Source organism: Myotis nattereri (assembly GCF_964212035.1).
Source record: "Myotis nattereri genome assembly, chromosome: 9".
Classification (NCBI taxonomy): Eukaryota; Metazoa; Chordata; class Mammalia; order Chiroptera; family Vespertilionidae; genus Myotis; species Myotis nattereri.
This window is the reverse complement of record NC_138084.1, coordinates 62,330,919-62,346,238: the sequence shown is the minus strand read 5'-3', so window position 1 is coordinate 62,346,238 and position 15,320 is coordinate 62,330,919. Positions and strand designations below refer to the sequence as shown.

General features: G+C 44.9%; 2 protein-coding genes across 4 annotated transcripts in view; both read left to right on the top strand.

The window, feature by feature from the left end:
- CCDC82 (coiled-coil domain containing 82) overlaps positions 1-4,216 on the top strand; it is a 37,103-nt gene extending 32,887 nt beyond the window's left edge. For both annotated transcript variants that reach the window (XM_081099454.1, XM_081099455.1), the window contains exon 8: positions 3,266-4,216. In XM_081099454.1, the coding sequence (XP_080955580.1) occupies positions 3,266-3,334 (69 nt within the window). In that variant the 3' untranslated portion in view covers positions 3,335-4,216. The remainder of the gene's footprint in view (positions 1-3,265) is intronic.
- A 3,794-nt stretch (positions 4,217-8,010) lies between these two features.
- The window catches only part of MAML2 (mastermind like transcriptional coactivator 2), a gene marked incomplete at both ends in the record, with an annotated part of 353,771 nt that continues 346,461 nt past the window's right edge, over positions 8,011-15,320 (top strand). The window contains one exon of one of the 2 annotated variants that reach the window (XM_081099197.1): positions 8,011-9,167. In XM_081099197.1, the coding sequence (XP_080955323.1) occupies positions 8,661-9,167 (507 nt within the window). The remainder of the gene's footprint in view (positions 9,168-15,320) is intronic. The other variant, XM_081099198.1, reaches the window with a different exon arrangement.

Genomic DNA, 15,320 nt, shown 5'->3' with positions numbered 1-15,320 from the left:
CTATCTCCAAAGATTTCTCCTGGAAACTAAAGAAGTTCATAGCCAACATAAACCCATGTGCAGCTTTTTGTGCTGTGCTTAAGTCCAAAATTGACATGGTGCTCTGACATTCTCAGTGTCACTCTGCCCGCTCCTCAGTGTCTGTGTGTGTTTAGTGTGATGATGCCTCCTCTGGCCACAGTTCCAGTGCCAGGGCTCAGTGCTCCTGGAATGGTTATATATTTGTGGCTCTTTATGCTCCTGCCTCCCAATTATGTCAACCCCTTTTACCTTACACAAACTGTTTGTCCCTGTCACCCCTCCCCCTTTGCTCTTTCATCATCTCAGGATATCTCAGCATTTCTTCCTCAAAACCTGCCACCTAGACAGACTTTATTCTTCTTGTTTTTCCTTCTAACAGTCGAACTAGGAAGATCTACTTTTAACCTAATTACATTAAAGATTAGGAGCAACTTGAGTGTAAAAATGATTAAGTTGCCCAGCTGGTGTAGCTCAGTGGTTGAGCGTTGATCTATAAACCAGAAGGTCATGGTTTGATTCTCAATCAGGGCACATGCCTGGTTGCTGGCTTGATACCCGGTGTGGTGCATGCAGGAGGCAGCCGATCAATGATTCTCTCTCATCATTGAAGTTTTTCTCTCTTTCTCTCTCTCTCTCTCTCTCTCTCTCTCTCTCTCTCTCTCTCTCTCTCTCTCTCTCTCTCTCTCTCTCTCTCTCTCTCTCTCCTTCCCTCCCTTTCCTTTATGAAATCAATAAAAGCATATTTTAAAAAGAGAAAAAACGATAAAATTATAATAAAACCAAAATATGTAATAAATATAATAGAAATATATGTCTCATTCTAAATTTGAGTGGAAGAACATACTATCATATGCCATTGGCAAAATTCTAACAATTTTTTTTTGTTAAGATGAAAGTGCATATGATGATGGGGTTTCCAGGGAAGTTGAACATAGTTGGGGTGGGGTGGTGACCACTTGAACAACAGAAAGTGAAGAAAATATGTCAATACAAGTATCAAGTTTCCATTTTACAGATGTATTTTAAGTAAATTTCAAACGTATTGCATAAATATTGTTACATAAATAAGAATTTTATATTACGGTTGGGTATCCTGCCCCTTCCCCAAACTCTTCTCACTTGTTCTCTTTCCCTGTCCCTTTTTCGCTTGAAAAGATTTTTTTGTCTTCTACTCCTTAAACTGATGCTTCTCAAAACATGGCCCTAAACTACCTGTCAGAATCACCTAGAAGTTGGTGAAAAATCCGTGGTCCCTTGCTTCACTGCAGACCTATCAAATGTGAATCCTCTGGGGACGTTAAAACCCAGTGGTTAACAAATTAGGTGATTCTTAGCAAATTAAAAATTGAGGGCCCCTGCTTAAAAGTAAATGCTGCACTAGGTTCCCCCATTTCTTTTTTTGGCCAAACTGCTACTTCTTAGATGACACCAAACTTCCTTTGATGTTCTGAACTCTTTCTCATGCTTCTATTCCCATAATTCCATTAGTTTTCATCAGTAGGTCCATCTGGCACTGTAAGGGCTTGACATAATAAGACCAAAACTCCAAATTTTTAACAAAAATATAATAGTAGAGAGAATGAATGGCCAGGCAATGCTGCCTTCTCTCTGAGTTTCACTTTCCCTTTATTTTTTTTTCACACTGAAGCTGCACCCTGCCCCGTCCCCCCACCCCATAAATCTCAGAAATAGCATACTATAATGGTTAAAAGCATGGATTTAAATATTTTCTAGCAGTAGAATTTGGGAGCAAATTTCTTCACTTCTGTAAGCCTAAATTTTCTCTTCAGTAAAATAGGAACTAAATAATAATAGAGTTTTGATTATGGAGATTAAATAAATAACACATGGTAAGCATTTAGTATAGGACCTAGGAATTAGTAAGTGGTCAATGAATGTTAGCTAGTATTGGTAATAAAAGCAAGGAGAAGTTTTCCTTCCTTAGTATAGCTCAGATAGACTATAACTTTCTAAAATTTAATAAATAAGAAAAAATATAACGATAATATGAAAAGCATAAAACCAGTCAAATATTTAAAGTATAGGCTTCTAATCCTAGAAAACTTTACTTATATCTAATAGAACCTGTCTGGGTACGAGGTGAAGAGAATCCCTATGTAGTCCGTAGGTTATTTCTGCTGTTCTTCTTTTCGAGTCAGAGATCCTTGTGGGTTGGGGGAAGGTTCCATGCCCCTGTCTGGAACCTTCCATTTACTACAAAAGTCAGGGTCATCACCTCACTGGGAGAAGAATCAAAGTTCATAAGTAGAGTTAAGAAACCATTAGCCAGTTCATCTCCCTCCTGAGGTAAGCACTGGGAACTCTATCACCTTGAAATCTCCAAATCATCCTGACTCCTCTCTCTCTCTCGCATTCGAACCTTACCTTTACTCTCCTTCTTCATTGCTGTCACTCAGATTTGGGCCCTTATTACTTAAATTGTTGCAGTAGACTACTTGCCAAACTCTTCTAGAATGGATGTTTTACCTTAAAAAAAAATATACCTTGGACCATGTCAATCTTCTGCCTTAAGACCTTTAATAACTTTCCATGGCCTGTCATACTAGTGCTGAACTCCTTAACCTAGCGTTTCATACTTTTATTTCCTGACCTCAGCCTCTTTGGCTCAGTCTTCTCTCTCTCAATTCCTCTAAAAAAAACCTGATCATAGTAAAAACCCATACTTTGTCTTGTCACTGTTGTCTCCTACTGAACTCTCCCCACCAACCCTCTGCTACCAAATGGTTTTTCCCAGGACAGCTTCGATGCCATTCTTTCTGGTCACCTCAACTAGTCATGCTCCCTCTTCTGAAGCCTCAGAACAGTGTCTGTCTGCTTGATGGCATTTGTTATTGGTTGTCATTGGTCTATTGCTACTGAACTCTATTCTCATTAGGGGTAGGAATAGCAATTTTTTTGTACCTAGATAGTCATTAGCAGAGGATTTGATATATGTTATGCATTCAACAAATTTTTGAATAAATTATTGAAGTTATTACACTTCTACAATAAATATATTAAAAATACATAGTTTGCAAGAAAGTTACGAAATTAATAATAATGCTTTATGTGAGTTAGAAATTTAAAATTTAAATTATTGTTCCTTTTTATATTAAAATATTTTTATTCATGATTACTATGAAATGAAATTGTTCCTGTTCCTGTTCCTGTTTGTAGATTGAAAAGGCCTAGCTTACCTCCATTCCTTTAAGAAAAATAACTAGTTTTTTTATTGTATACACAGAAATATGGTCTACTTCAAAGATATCTCAATGATGCGGATTACTTTCAAGATGAGAAGTTTGCAATGTAACACCTTTTCTTCAGAGAAGATTTTATGAATTCCTATAGATGTGAAGATCATGAATATTGTTTCTCTGTATCATGTGACGTATTTATATATTTTCTGTATATCTTCATGGCAAAGTATCTTGTTTAAAACATGTTCATCTTAATTTCCATGAAGTGATACTCTACAGTCTAATAAACTTTTATCTGCTATACATAGAAAACATAAGCCTAATCACTTTTAAATGTATTTTGAAGTTAATAACAATATCTTTATAACAGATGATTATCAATCAAGTGAATAAATGTTCATGTCCTGTCAATTTAATAGAAAAATACTGTATTTTTAAAATGTACTTAGACCAACATCAACATGTATGTATTGCTAATATCAACATGTATATATTGCTGATGAACATTAACATGTATGTATTGCTGAATCCCTGCCCAGATGTGTTTTTTATCCTATTTTCACTAATGTATTTTTTACTGCTATCATGTAAATCAGTTGGCCATGGAATAGACCTCAGTGTATCATTCAGTTCAATGCCCTTGCCTCAGAATCAGACTATAGTAATTTTTTCTTTTTCTAAAGTTTCCCTTAGAAATAAATTTCAGGCCTCCAGAGTTTTAATCCTCATATTCAGGAATCATTTCATAATATGTATTTTCATGCTTCGCAATGTTTTCCTTTTTTCTGTTCAAATTTTGTCTATGTGTTAATGATTAAGATGCATTTTATTGCTTTTTAACAATAATTTTATAATATAACTATTTCTGTTAGGATCAGAAGATCTCAGAGAGATAGATTCAGCCAAATATATTTTAAAAGTATACTTTGGCATCTGCATTGCTTTGCACATCTAAATTTATCCATAATTTAATAAAAGTAAAATGGTTTCAGAGTAAACAAATGGACTGTCTGTTTCTTTAATTCCTAAAAGTGATGTTCCAGCAAGTTCTATTTTACTGTAATTTTAGATACTTGTTTCTTCAAATGTTGGTTGAACCTGGCTTCATTATGTGGTTCATTTCATGGACTTCAGTGTAGCTGCATACATAAAATGCTACATGTTATTTAGTCCTTTCATCAAGATTACTTAATATTTTCTGCAATTTTTTGAAATTATTCCTATTATTATAAACAAAACAGGTAGGTAGCAAAAGCTCACAAAGTGGTGAACATACTGAAGCTGATGTCTCATGTGCGGAGTCCAGACCTTATTGCTGGTGTGTGCGGTCATTGCAAATGAGCAAGCTTCTTTGGTAGGTGTTTGGAGAGAGAATACAAGAGGCTTTTAGTGCATGATACAGCCACATGACAAAGACGACAGGCTGTTAGGAAATAAGAATTAGTATAGATTAGGGAGCCAAAAGCAAGAATCTATAGAAAACCAGAAATGTTGAAAAATAGAATTAACTTTTATAGGTATTATGACATACTATATTATTTTTATCATCATCATTGATATCATTCTTCAATATAACACTAAAAAGAAATAGTTTGTAAACGTAAAAATTTCACATGCCTGTGAACTTTTCGGATTTGGGCATTTATTATTGTAGTGTTAGATGCTTTTGTGTTAGGTAGCTATGGATAGTGGAGATGATGAGAAAGACAGAATGGACAAAAGGGAAGTAATGCTTGAAAGAATGTATAAGGTTATTCAGACGCTTTAGGGTTATAAGCGGGAAAGCACCATAAAAAGGGAAAAAAACATAATTATTGATTTTATGGGGAGTTGGATGTAATTGACCAATTTTGTCTGCTCTCATATTTTAGATGAGTAGTTCTATTCACTACTCATTTCTTGGCGGTATTATAGGACTTGCTTAGACTCCAGCATGTTGATTGAGGTGTAATTGCAGCCCTTGAGCTATTTTGGGGATAGTCTGGCTTTCCTGTAACTCTTTTCACACTTGGTACTAAAGCAGAAAGCCCAGTGGTTAAGAAAGCATAAATTGAAATCAGTCTTGAGTTCAAGTCCTAGTCTGTTTTTCCCATTTACATGTGCTGGAACAAGTAGTTTAATTCCAATGAGCCTCGTTTATAAATGGGGTAATACCTATCTTTCTGGATTGTTTGTGTATTAAGGGAGATTACATGCAAAGCCCTGTGCCTGAAACAGTGATTGTAAATAAATAGTAACAGATGTGGGTGATAATGATGTCAGCTTGAAATTAAGTGGTTGTAAAGGATAAATGTGTGAGAAAGACACCCTACAAAATGTCCTACACCAGTGGTCGGCAAACTGCGGCCCCTTGAATGTGGCTCTTACACAAAATACCACGTGCAGGTGCGCACGTACAGTGCGATTGAAACTTCATGGCCACACTCAAGGGGCCAAAGAGCCGCATGTGGCTCGCGAGCCGCAGTTTGCCGACCGCTGTCCTACTCCACTGAGTAGAGAATGAAAATGTGTTAAACTCTTGCTTGAGAAGTTTTTAAGATGTCCCTGTGTAGCATGGAAATCAAAGTTGACATCATTTAGGAATAGTGGACTTGACCAAGGATTTGTGTTATTAATCAAAACCCATGCTACTGCACGCTAGAGTGAAGAGTGTTAAATTTAAATATTACATGTTTTCTCATTTATCAAGTATAGTTGTTGAATACAAAGTATCCATAGTACCAGAAGAGAGAATGTCTAATGAATACAACTTTTAAAAAATCAAATACAAAATGAACAAAACTCCTTCACTTTTTATCGAGACCTCCTGAGAGAGTTCTCCATTCAAATTTGCATACCAACCAAGATAGAGTTCTGACTTTCTCCACAGAACAGTGAGGAACTTAGCCTGTGAAGGACAGAGAGAAGTATGTTCCAGGGAAAAGTATAAAAGTTATATTCCATCAGAGTGTACTTGTCCTCAATACCAAACATTCCCAGATTTGTGGAAATAAAATGGACTAAAGTAGGCCAGCTTATCTGGAACTAACTTGTAAATAAATTGCCTTTAAATGTTGGCATTGATTTTACCCACTCATTTCTATGCACATCTCAGTCTGAAGCGGGACCATGTTACTGTGATACCAGAGTTGGTGTAAATAAAGCACCATTGCTTGAGGCTTCAAATCCAATGATTTCCAATGACACAGAGTAATTATGGCCCCCACCATGCCAATATTGTGTCCACTTTAACTTGTCCTCCATAGCTAGTAACGACGGGCGGAATTCAATGTATAGTTTGGAATCTTAAAGGTGGGATCACCTGAAGATGAGGGGACATTAGCCTGTGTGAGAGACCTGTTTGGCTTGTGTGCTTTAACTTCTGGAAACTCACCTGCTACAACACATTGATTTCCCTCCTGACATATGTAAACCAGATAGCCCTGCATTGGTGTCATTGGCACGCTTGTAGTTTCAAGGAAAATCTTCCTTTTTTCTTTTCCAGAATGAGTATTGGTAATTTCATCCTCAAATATTTTGTTGGTCTACTGGTTTGCTTGTGATCACGTGGGCCCAGAGGCACACAGGAAGGTAGACAAGATACCTGCCTGCCTGTAGGAGCTGTGGGTGTGATTTCCTCTCCTCTCCACCCCGCTCTCCCCACCCACCCCCAAACCCTGCACGCACGCACGCACGCACGCACACGGTGCTCACCCCGCTCTCGCTGGGTGCTCAGGGGTGTCATTGACAACATATTGAAAAATGAAAATGATATTCTCGGGGGGGGGGGGCATAAGGTAGGTCCGAGAGGGAAAATACATCCCCTGGCCGGGGATTTCTTAAACATTTACAGCTGATGAAGTAGTTGTGCAGAGGTTAGGGAATTTCCCGGGCCTTACCCCTCTGCCCAGGCTGGGGCTGAGGCTGAGGCGAGCTGAGCTGAGCTGAGCTGAGCTGAGCGCGGAGACACGCAGGCCTGGGATTTACCTCTTCGGCCACTGGGAGGCCCTCTGCGCCCCCTTTCCCCGGAGCCCGGCGGCAATTACTCGTGCAGTGGCACCAGCCTTCCACCAGGGAGCCCCGCATTCGCTCTCCCGCCCGCCCCTCCGCCCCCCTCCGTCCCCCCATCTGCAGCTTGCTGGCTCTCGCTCTCTCTCCCTCTCTGTCTCACTCTCTTTCTCTCCCTCTGCTATCGGAGCACAATGAAAGCCTGTGTATCGCCGTGACTCCGGGCAGCGGAGCCAGTGTCAGCCAAGCGGCCAACAACAGACGGGAAAGAGAAAGGAAAATACAAGCTACTTTTTTTTCCCCTTCTTCCACCGATAAAGCGGAGCAATACCCGAGAGAGAAGAAGCACATTGCTTACTGCGAGTCCAGACCCTCAGATCCGCTGGCCGGGATGGAATGTACAAAAGTGGGCAGCCAAGTGGCCGGACCCGACTCGGTGCAATTTGCTGGAAGTTTGTAAGTTGGACCCTCGTTTGTAAATTACTCTCGCAAGAGTTTGTCCGTCCGGATCCTGTGTTAGAATAGAGCCGGGGGCGAGGAACAGAAGCGTACGCGGGGCGAGGGGTGGGGGAGAATGTGGTGAAGGAGCTCAGTGGCCGGGACTTGAGCCGCTCGCTCTCCGGTGAGGCTAGGAAAGCTAGAGGCATGCGGGCTGCGCCGGGGACCGGATCCGCCGGACAGAACAGCATGGTCTGAAAGTCCAGGGACTGACACTGCGAACCACTGAGAAGCCGGCTCCCTCCTTTGGGAGAAGACACCCCACTGTCCCCCGAAGAGGAGAACACACCGGGGCAAGGGGAACGGAGGAGGAATGCAAAGCCAAAAGACAGAAGTCTCTCTCGATGTTTGTGCGGTTTGAACATTGACTTCAGAAACCTCCTGAAACAGCACTTTTTTCTCTTTTTTTTTTTAAACCGGAGGACAAGTGAAGGCTGCGGGTTGCCCAGATGGTGGTCGAATTGCGTTTCTCTGCAGAAACATCCCCTTAACGAATTTGCGGAAACAGCTAGGTGAGGGGCAGCCGGCTCTGGATTCATACCCCTCTGGGTCCCCTCCGCTGCCTCTTCCTGCCTCTGGCCGGGCAATCCCTGAGTTCTTGCTCTATAGCCCCTGGTGGTGCGGTGACCAAGTACTTAGGGGCTCTTGTCCGCTGGGTGCGGGGGGACCCCCCCGACGCCGTCCAACTTGTGCAGAGCTGTCCAATGCCATCGGAGTAAGTGGATCGGGGTTCCTCTCCCACTCATCCTCCGCCACCACCGGCTTCTTCTATTCCTGCCCCTCCCCCACCCCTTCTCCACGGCGCCCCCCCCCCCCCCAAACCTCAGAAGACCTCTCTTCATGTGGCCCTGAGCACTGAGCCCACATTGTCAAGAACAGACTTGCCTGCACTAGCCAGCGGCCGCCGCCTTCCACCCCACCATCCCAGAGGCAGCAAGCATTGTGTCCACGAAGATGGGGGACACAGCGCCCCCGCAGGCCCCCACAGGAGGGCTAGGGGCGGCCCCCGGGGCGGGCCTCCTGGGAGGGGGCTCCGTCACCCCCAGAGTGCACAGTGCCATCGTGGAGCGCCTGCGGGCTCGCATCGCCGTCTGCCGCCAGCACCACCTGAGCTGCGAAGGCCGCTATGAACGAGGCCGAGCGGAGAGCTCAGACCGGGAGCGGGAGAGCACCTTGCAGCTCCTGAGCCTCGTCCAGCATGGCCAGGGCGCCAGGAAGACGGGCAAGCACGCCAAGGCCACCGCAGCCGCTGCCACCCCTGCAGCCCCGCCGCCGCCCCCCGCCGCCCCTCCTGCAGCCGCCCAAGCACCAGGGGCCCCCCCGCCCCCGCCGGACTATCACCATCACCACCAGCAGCACCTGCTCGGCAGCGGCAATAATGGTGGCGGCGGTGGGATCGAGGGCGAGCAGCAACCCCCAGCGTCCACCCCCGGGGACCAGCGGAACTCGGCCCTGATTGCGGTAAGGCACCTGGTTTTCTCATGATTCTGGCTGTGGTCGTGTGGCCTAGTGGGAGGGGAGAGCTCGCCGTGGCCTGATGCGGAGTGGTCGGCGGTGAGAAGGGCCCAGGTGTCACCTGACTGCCCCCAAGGCCATGGGTGTGCTAGTGTGTGGTTTATACTCTTACTCAGCAAGTTCTGCGGGTGCGCACGCACGGGTTTGCCTCCACGTGGAGGGTGTTCCTTACGTGGTGAGAAGCCCGAGTGTTCAGAGGCTCCCGGAGGCCACAGCTTGTAGAGGAGGTGGCTACAGCCTGGCAAGATCTGAGCCGCCGAGGAAGGCCGGGTCCCGGGGCTGCGCCAGCTTCGGCTAGTCAGCTCTGATTAGGCCCAACAAGCCAGTCTTCAGCCTGAAAACATTGGTCAGTTGAACGGACCCTTCCCCCTCCTGCCTTTGAGGTGGCCCCTTCCAGAGAACCCAAGTGGTGATGGGCAGCACAGAGGTGCCTGAGGGTCCCCTCGGTACAAAACAGAATGTGGAGGGGACTATCCCAGACCAGCGAGGGAATCCTTTTCGGAGACCTACTCCCTGATTCTCTATAGCCTCCCCCAGCCCTCTCTCCAAGCTGCTTTTCATAGACACCACCCTCGGCCAGTGACAAATGACCGCGTTCATTAAAGTGGGCAGGCACCGAGGGGCTGTGGACAAGCTGTCATCCTGGGAAGTGGCTTGTCTTCAGCCACTTCTGGCGACAGGGCATCGAACCTGAAAGTTCTGATCAGGTTCCTGACTGGAAGTTCTTCCCCTGGAGGCACAGATCCACCCTGTCCCAGAGGGAGGATCCCTTGACTCATTGGTTTTTGGATGCCAGTCCTGGTCAGGTGACTGCTTGCCATGTGCAAGCTTCCCCCAAGCTGCTGGGCCACCGGCCTCTGGGGAGAAGGTGGAGCCCTGCCCCATAGCCCTGCAGCTCTGCAGCCCCACCAGCTCCCTCCATCTCTGAGCTCTGTGAGGCTCCTGCGTCCTGGGTCTGCTCACAGCACAGCTCCAGTTGGCCCAAGTCGGCCCTAATGAAAGTCAGCAACAGGAAATAGCCAGGCCAGCCGAAAAGTACTCAAAAAGCCCAAAGGAAGGAGGGCGCTGCGTTGAACTTCTCCAACAGAGTTTGAAAAGGGGCTCTAGGCAGGGGACACCCTACAGATGGGCCCATAGCATGTTTCTCTGTGGCTCCCCTTATCCCTGTAGGGATGGTTTCCAGAAACTCAGGGGCCTAGGAGGGTGCTCTCCCCCGGCCACAGGCACACTTTTTGCTTGGGATGCCTAGAACTGCAACTCCCTGGCGCCGACTCCAGATGAAAAATAACTGTTAGCAGTTAAACTGCCCAGTGTTTGCTGCTTTATCCTTGAGCAAAATTGGTTTGTGGGGTTCAGTTAGAGCTTCAAAAACTAATGTCCTCTCCTTGCCACCTGCTCTGTCCCCACCTCTCCCTGGAATTCCCTCTGAGAGCTAGGGGAGTTTGCTTTGTGGAGGAGAGATGCTGAGGTGAGGGGGGCGGGGGGGGGGGGGGGAGGCGGGGAAAGTCACTCCAATGGCGAGAAGAATGAGGTTTGTATGCATGTGTGTGTCACCAGCATCTGCAGCCAAAAGTATCTAAATGCCTCGATTGTCCCCAGTAAATTTATAATCTGTCTGCAAGTCTCCCCATAATACGGCTTTGTGTGCTTTCCGGTCTCCTGGTAAGGGTTTCTGGGGATGATACAGGGACCGGGGCGCCCAGCCCTGCTCCGTGGAGAAGACTGACCTCTGTTCCGGGTGCCAAGCCTGGATGTGTCCCTCGCATCCCAGCCTCGGCAAGGAAGGCGGCTGCCTGCTCATGGCCTTGCTCTTCTGGCTTTTGCTTTTCTCCCACTTGGAAGTAAGATGAGGCTGCCTTTCTTGTTTTTCTTTTTTTTTTCACTTGGGGGTTTTGGGATACGAAATGAAACCACCTTCAGCAGTGATTGTAACTTTACGATTAGCAGTAGCCACGGCGGGAGGAAGTGAGAGCACGGTGTCTGGCCTTTCCCAACTGAAGGCTTTAGTGCTGCAGAAGGCAGGGGTGGCCGCTGTCCCACTCCTGGTCTTAGCGGGAACCCATCCGCGTGCGCTCTCCTAACCACCAGCCAGTGATGATGAGAGGGGCCGTGTGAGTTAGGGGTCAAAAAAGCAGTTCATTTCTAATAGTTTTTCATTGAAAATGTGTGGCATTGCAAGGGGTAATACCCACCCCCCCCCACCCCCCACCCTTGGTTATTGGAAATTCCCTTCTCCATTTTAGCTTCTAAATTTGGTGCTTTGTTGCTCAGCATGGCGCTCAGCGATGGTGATGCAAGGACTGTATTAACCTGATAACATTGTGTGCGAAGGGTCTGGGCGTTTGGGAGCGATTCACCAGGTCCATTTAGACCTGCAGGTCTCGCTTCACTCCTGCTCCTCTTATTTTCCAAAACACTATGAATTTAAAGGGGCCTTTTGTGCAGAATAAGTATCAGAGTGCCTTCTTCATTGTATTGCGGTGATGTCCGTAACCAGATTTATTTCTGTCTGGGTGTGTTGAATGTATCACTTTAATCATTAGTTGGTATCTCATAAGTGGCCATAAACACCCTGTGGAGAAAGGCAGAGAATATTGACCAACTCAAGTCAGGTAGGCACTGTGTCCTCATCTGAAAGCGCCGCATCCTGCCTACTTGCTAGCACAATGCCTTGTATGTAGTCGGTAATACCTGAATGACGGTGAAAGGGGAACTTGTGTTCCACGAGATAGTGTTGACTTTGAGGAGTGTTATACTGCAAGAAATATACAATGTCTGAGTTATTTTAATAGCCTAAGATGCAAGAACAATGCAAGAATAACCTCCAAGCCAGTTCTAATTCTGTCCACATTGACAGCCTAAATCTGCAGCCCTTACTCAGCCAGTTTCTTCATTTAGCTCAAGTACAAGTTCAGGGGAAGCCCCATGGCTGCAGGAACTGCAGGAACAGGGCCTTTTAGAGGGCCCGGATTGTAGGGCTTAAAGAAGATCTGCATTTCTAACCACTGGGAGCAGGCTTTCGGCACTAAATCATTTTCTGGGGAAGTATGTTTGAGTCTCTGAATGAACTGTAAAACTGAGTAATTGCTGGTCCAAGGAACAGCACAGTTTGAGCTTCCGTGGTGCATTATCAATCTTCCCCTTTTGCCTGAGACAAGCTCTTTTTCTGTTGCATACGCTGTTGCTAGGATGGAGAGATAAGTGGTTCCAAGTCATCTTTGGCTGTAGAGATTATCTTTTCTCTAATGTAGTGTGGAGGAAAGAAAGCAGATCAGACGAGGGGTCTACATCCTCGGTTCTGTGCCTGCTTGATCACTACCAGCTGGGTGACCTAGGACAAGCCACTTAACAGTCATCTGTAAAGCAGAGAGAACAATAACACAGCCCTGGGTTGTTAAGAGAAGCCAACGAGTGTGTGTGTTTCCGAACAGGCTTTGGAAAAATTAAAGCGCTGCAGAAATGCAAGGCATTATTGCTAGTATTTCTAATAATAAACTACGAAACAACAGGTCATAATACCAGTTTTTCCAGGGATTCAAAGTATCCTTTCAGCTGAGTGTTTGAAATGGTGAAATAGCTTTTATTGTAAATAGAGGGATTGGTGCTTCAAATACAGTGCTGTCAAGATAAGACGGAGATATCAGTGTGCTCAAGTGTTCCTGAAGGCCCCAGAAAGTCCTAGTTCGCAGGGACTGTGCTGCGAAAGTGTTTGGGGCCTCGGAATGCACGCCTCTTACAGGTCCCTGCGTGGACCTGGGCAGCTTGGGAAAGGCGTGTCCAAGGAATATTAGGAAAGTCGTTTGCACACACAGTATGGGAAAGTTAAATATTTTGTCAACAATAGTCTAAAATGTTAATTGTTAGCTTAAGAAAGTCAAACAAGTTCAATCATTGCCAGAGTTCCCTGGTTATTTTTGACTGATAATAATCAAGTTTCCAATTGGCAACTCAAAATTTCTACACTGTAAGGAGGGGGCTGAGCCCAGGAGCGGTTTATTGGCCAGATGTTGGTTTCCGTGGCTGTCGGTGTGATAAATGTCCTCCCAGGACAGTGATAGGAGTGTTTACATTATTTATGTATGCGGCCATCATTTCCTTAAGAACCGACCTATTTTTGTTCTGTTTTCCAGAACAGAGTAATAAAGGGAGAGTTCTTATCTCTCCAGGACCTTCCTACGACTTCTTTCAAGTAAATACAATTAAAAGATCTCACAAAAGCAAAAGAGTTCAAGTGGAGAGAGAAGTTGGTACAATCCTTTATCAAAAAGTGACAGACAGAAAGCTCGCTTTGACAGCGAAGCGATGTTATGTCAACCAATATGCCTTGCTTGTTTAGGCCGCTGTTTATTGAGAGCAGTCATCCGCTTTCTTTGAAATAATGTCATCACCAGGTGATGTCCATCCAATGTTCCTGAGTGTTAAAGTTTGATACTGTATGGCTTCCCTAATACTGTACACCTTTTGGAAGTGCCAAGACAAGCATGGGTTTTCAAATGTTCTGAAACATAGCAATTAAATGTGACTAAACGAGTGGGCATGATTACCTGTTTTTGTTTTTAGTGATGGTGTATGTGTGTTTATCACTGCAATTTAGTCTCAAAAAATCCTAGAAAGAAATTTGAAAAAAATATCCAGTTCTGCTCTGTGTAGCAGCTAAACCAGCCATGGGCAAACTACGGCCCGCGGGCCGGATCCGGCCCATTTGAAATGAATAAAACTATTGAAAAAAAAGACCGTGCCCTTTTATGTAATGATGTTTACTTTGAATTTATATTAGTTCACACAAACACTCCATCCATGCTTTTGTTCCGGCCCTCCGGTCCAGTTTAAGAACCCATTGTGGCCCTCGAGTCAAAAAGTTTGCCCACCCCTGAGCTAAACCATCCAAACCATCCTGAGTGGCTTCTACTACTTCCTTGGCCTTTAGTCCCTTACATATGTTCATAGGCGGGGGTCATGTTTAAGGAAAATAATTCTAAGTTTTCTTCTCCATCCTCATGCTAATTTCCCTCACATTCTAACAGGCTCTGCCGGAGAACAGAAATACAGCAAAAGACATAGTCCCTGCATACTTACAGTCTAGTAGGCTAATCAAGTCCATATCAATAAAGTAACAGCAAAATTAGGTAGAATGGACCAAAACTGATATAGAAAGTCAGACGGAGAAAAGAATAAATATTTATTGAGCCCTAGAATGTATGTACAAGGCACTTTTATTACATATTTTATGTAATGCCTTACCAAAAAACAAACAAAAACCCAAACAGGTGCATAAGCAACATTTGCCCCACTTTAAAATAAGTAAACTGAGGCTTAGGGATGCAGTAAATGGAGGCATTTAATGCATAAATGTTGTAGATCAATGTGTGTTCAGATCCTTACTTCGCACCTACTAGCTCTATGAGCTTGGGGAAATAACTTTATTCTTTTGGAGCAGCAGGATCGTCATCTGTAAAATAAAGCTCATATTCTTTGGCAAATCAGTCAGCATAGTGCCTGGCACACAGGTGCTCTAAGCATTAGCACTGTTGATAGCGGGTAGGAGAGAGATTCAAATCCAGGCTGGGAGAGCTCTCTGGAGACTGTGGGTCACCACGAGGGCCTGTGAGGAGGGAGTGAATGTGGAATGTGGAATGGGGTAGCTGAGAGTGGATAACCATGAATGTTAGGTGTCTGGGGGCAGAGAAGGAAGCCTGACTCCTCTGCGGTTGGGTTTGAGTCATTCCCGGCATAAGTAGGGTGGATCTTTTTCAGGGAAGGTCAGGAGCTCTGGCAAGAGTACAGTCAGAAGCCCTGGAAAATGGGAGAGCAAGGACGACTCAGAGGAGTCAGCATCTATGAAGCAATAATAATCTTTCATATACTTGAAGACAAGTATTACATTTCCCCTCCAGCCGCCTCTTCTCATAGCGCATTGCCTAAGTGTTCTGTATTACCTATCTCCAGGTCCCTTGAGCGGCTTAATGCCTTGCTATTTACGCACTTCGCCCATTCACAGTGAGTTATATACAGCATGACATGGCCTTTGGCTTCCAAAGGAGATGGTTTTAAAAGCATACTAGCTAGAGTCTAGCTGCTGGACACAAAAGAGAAACTAAA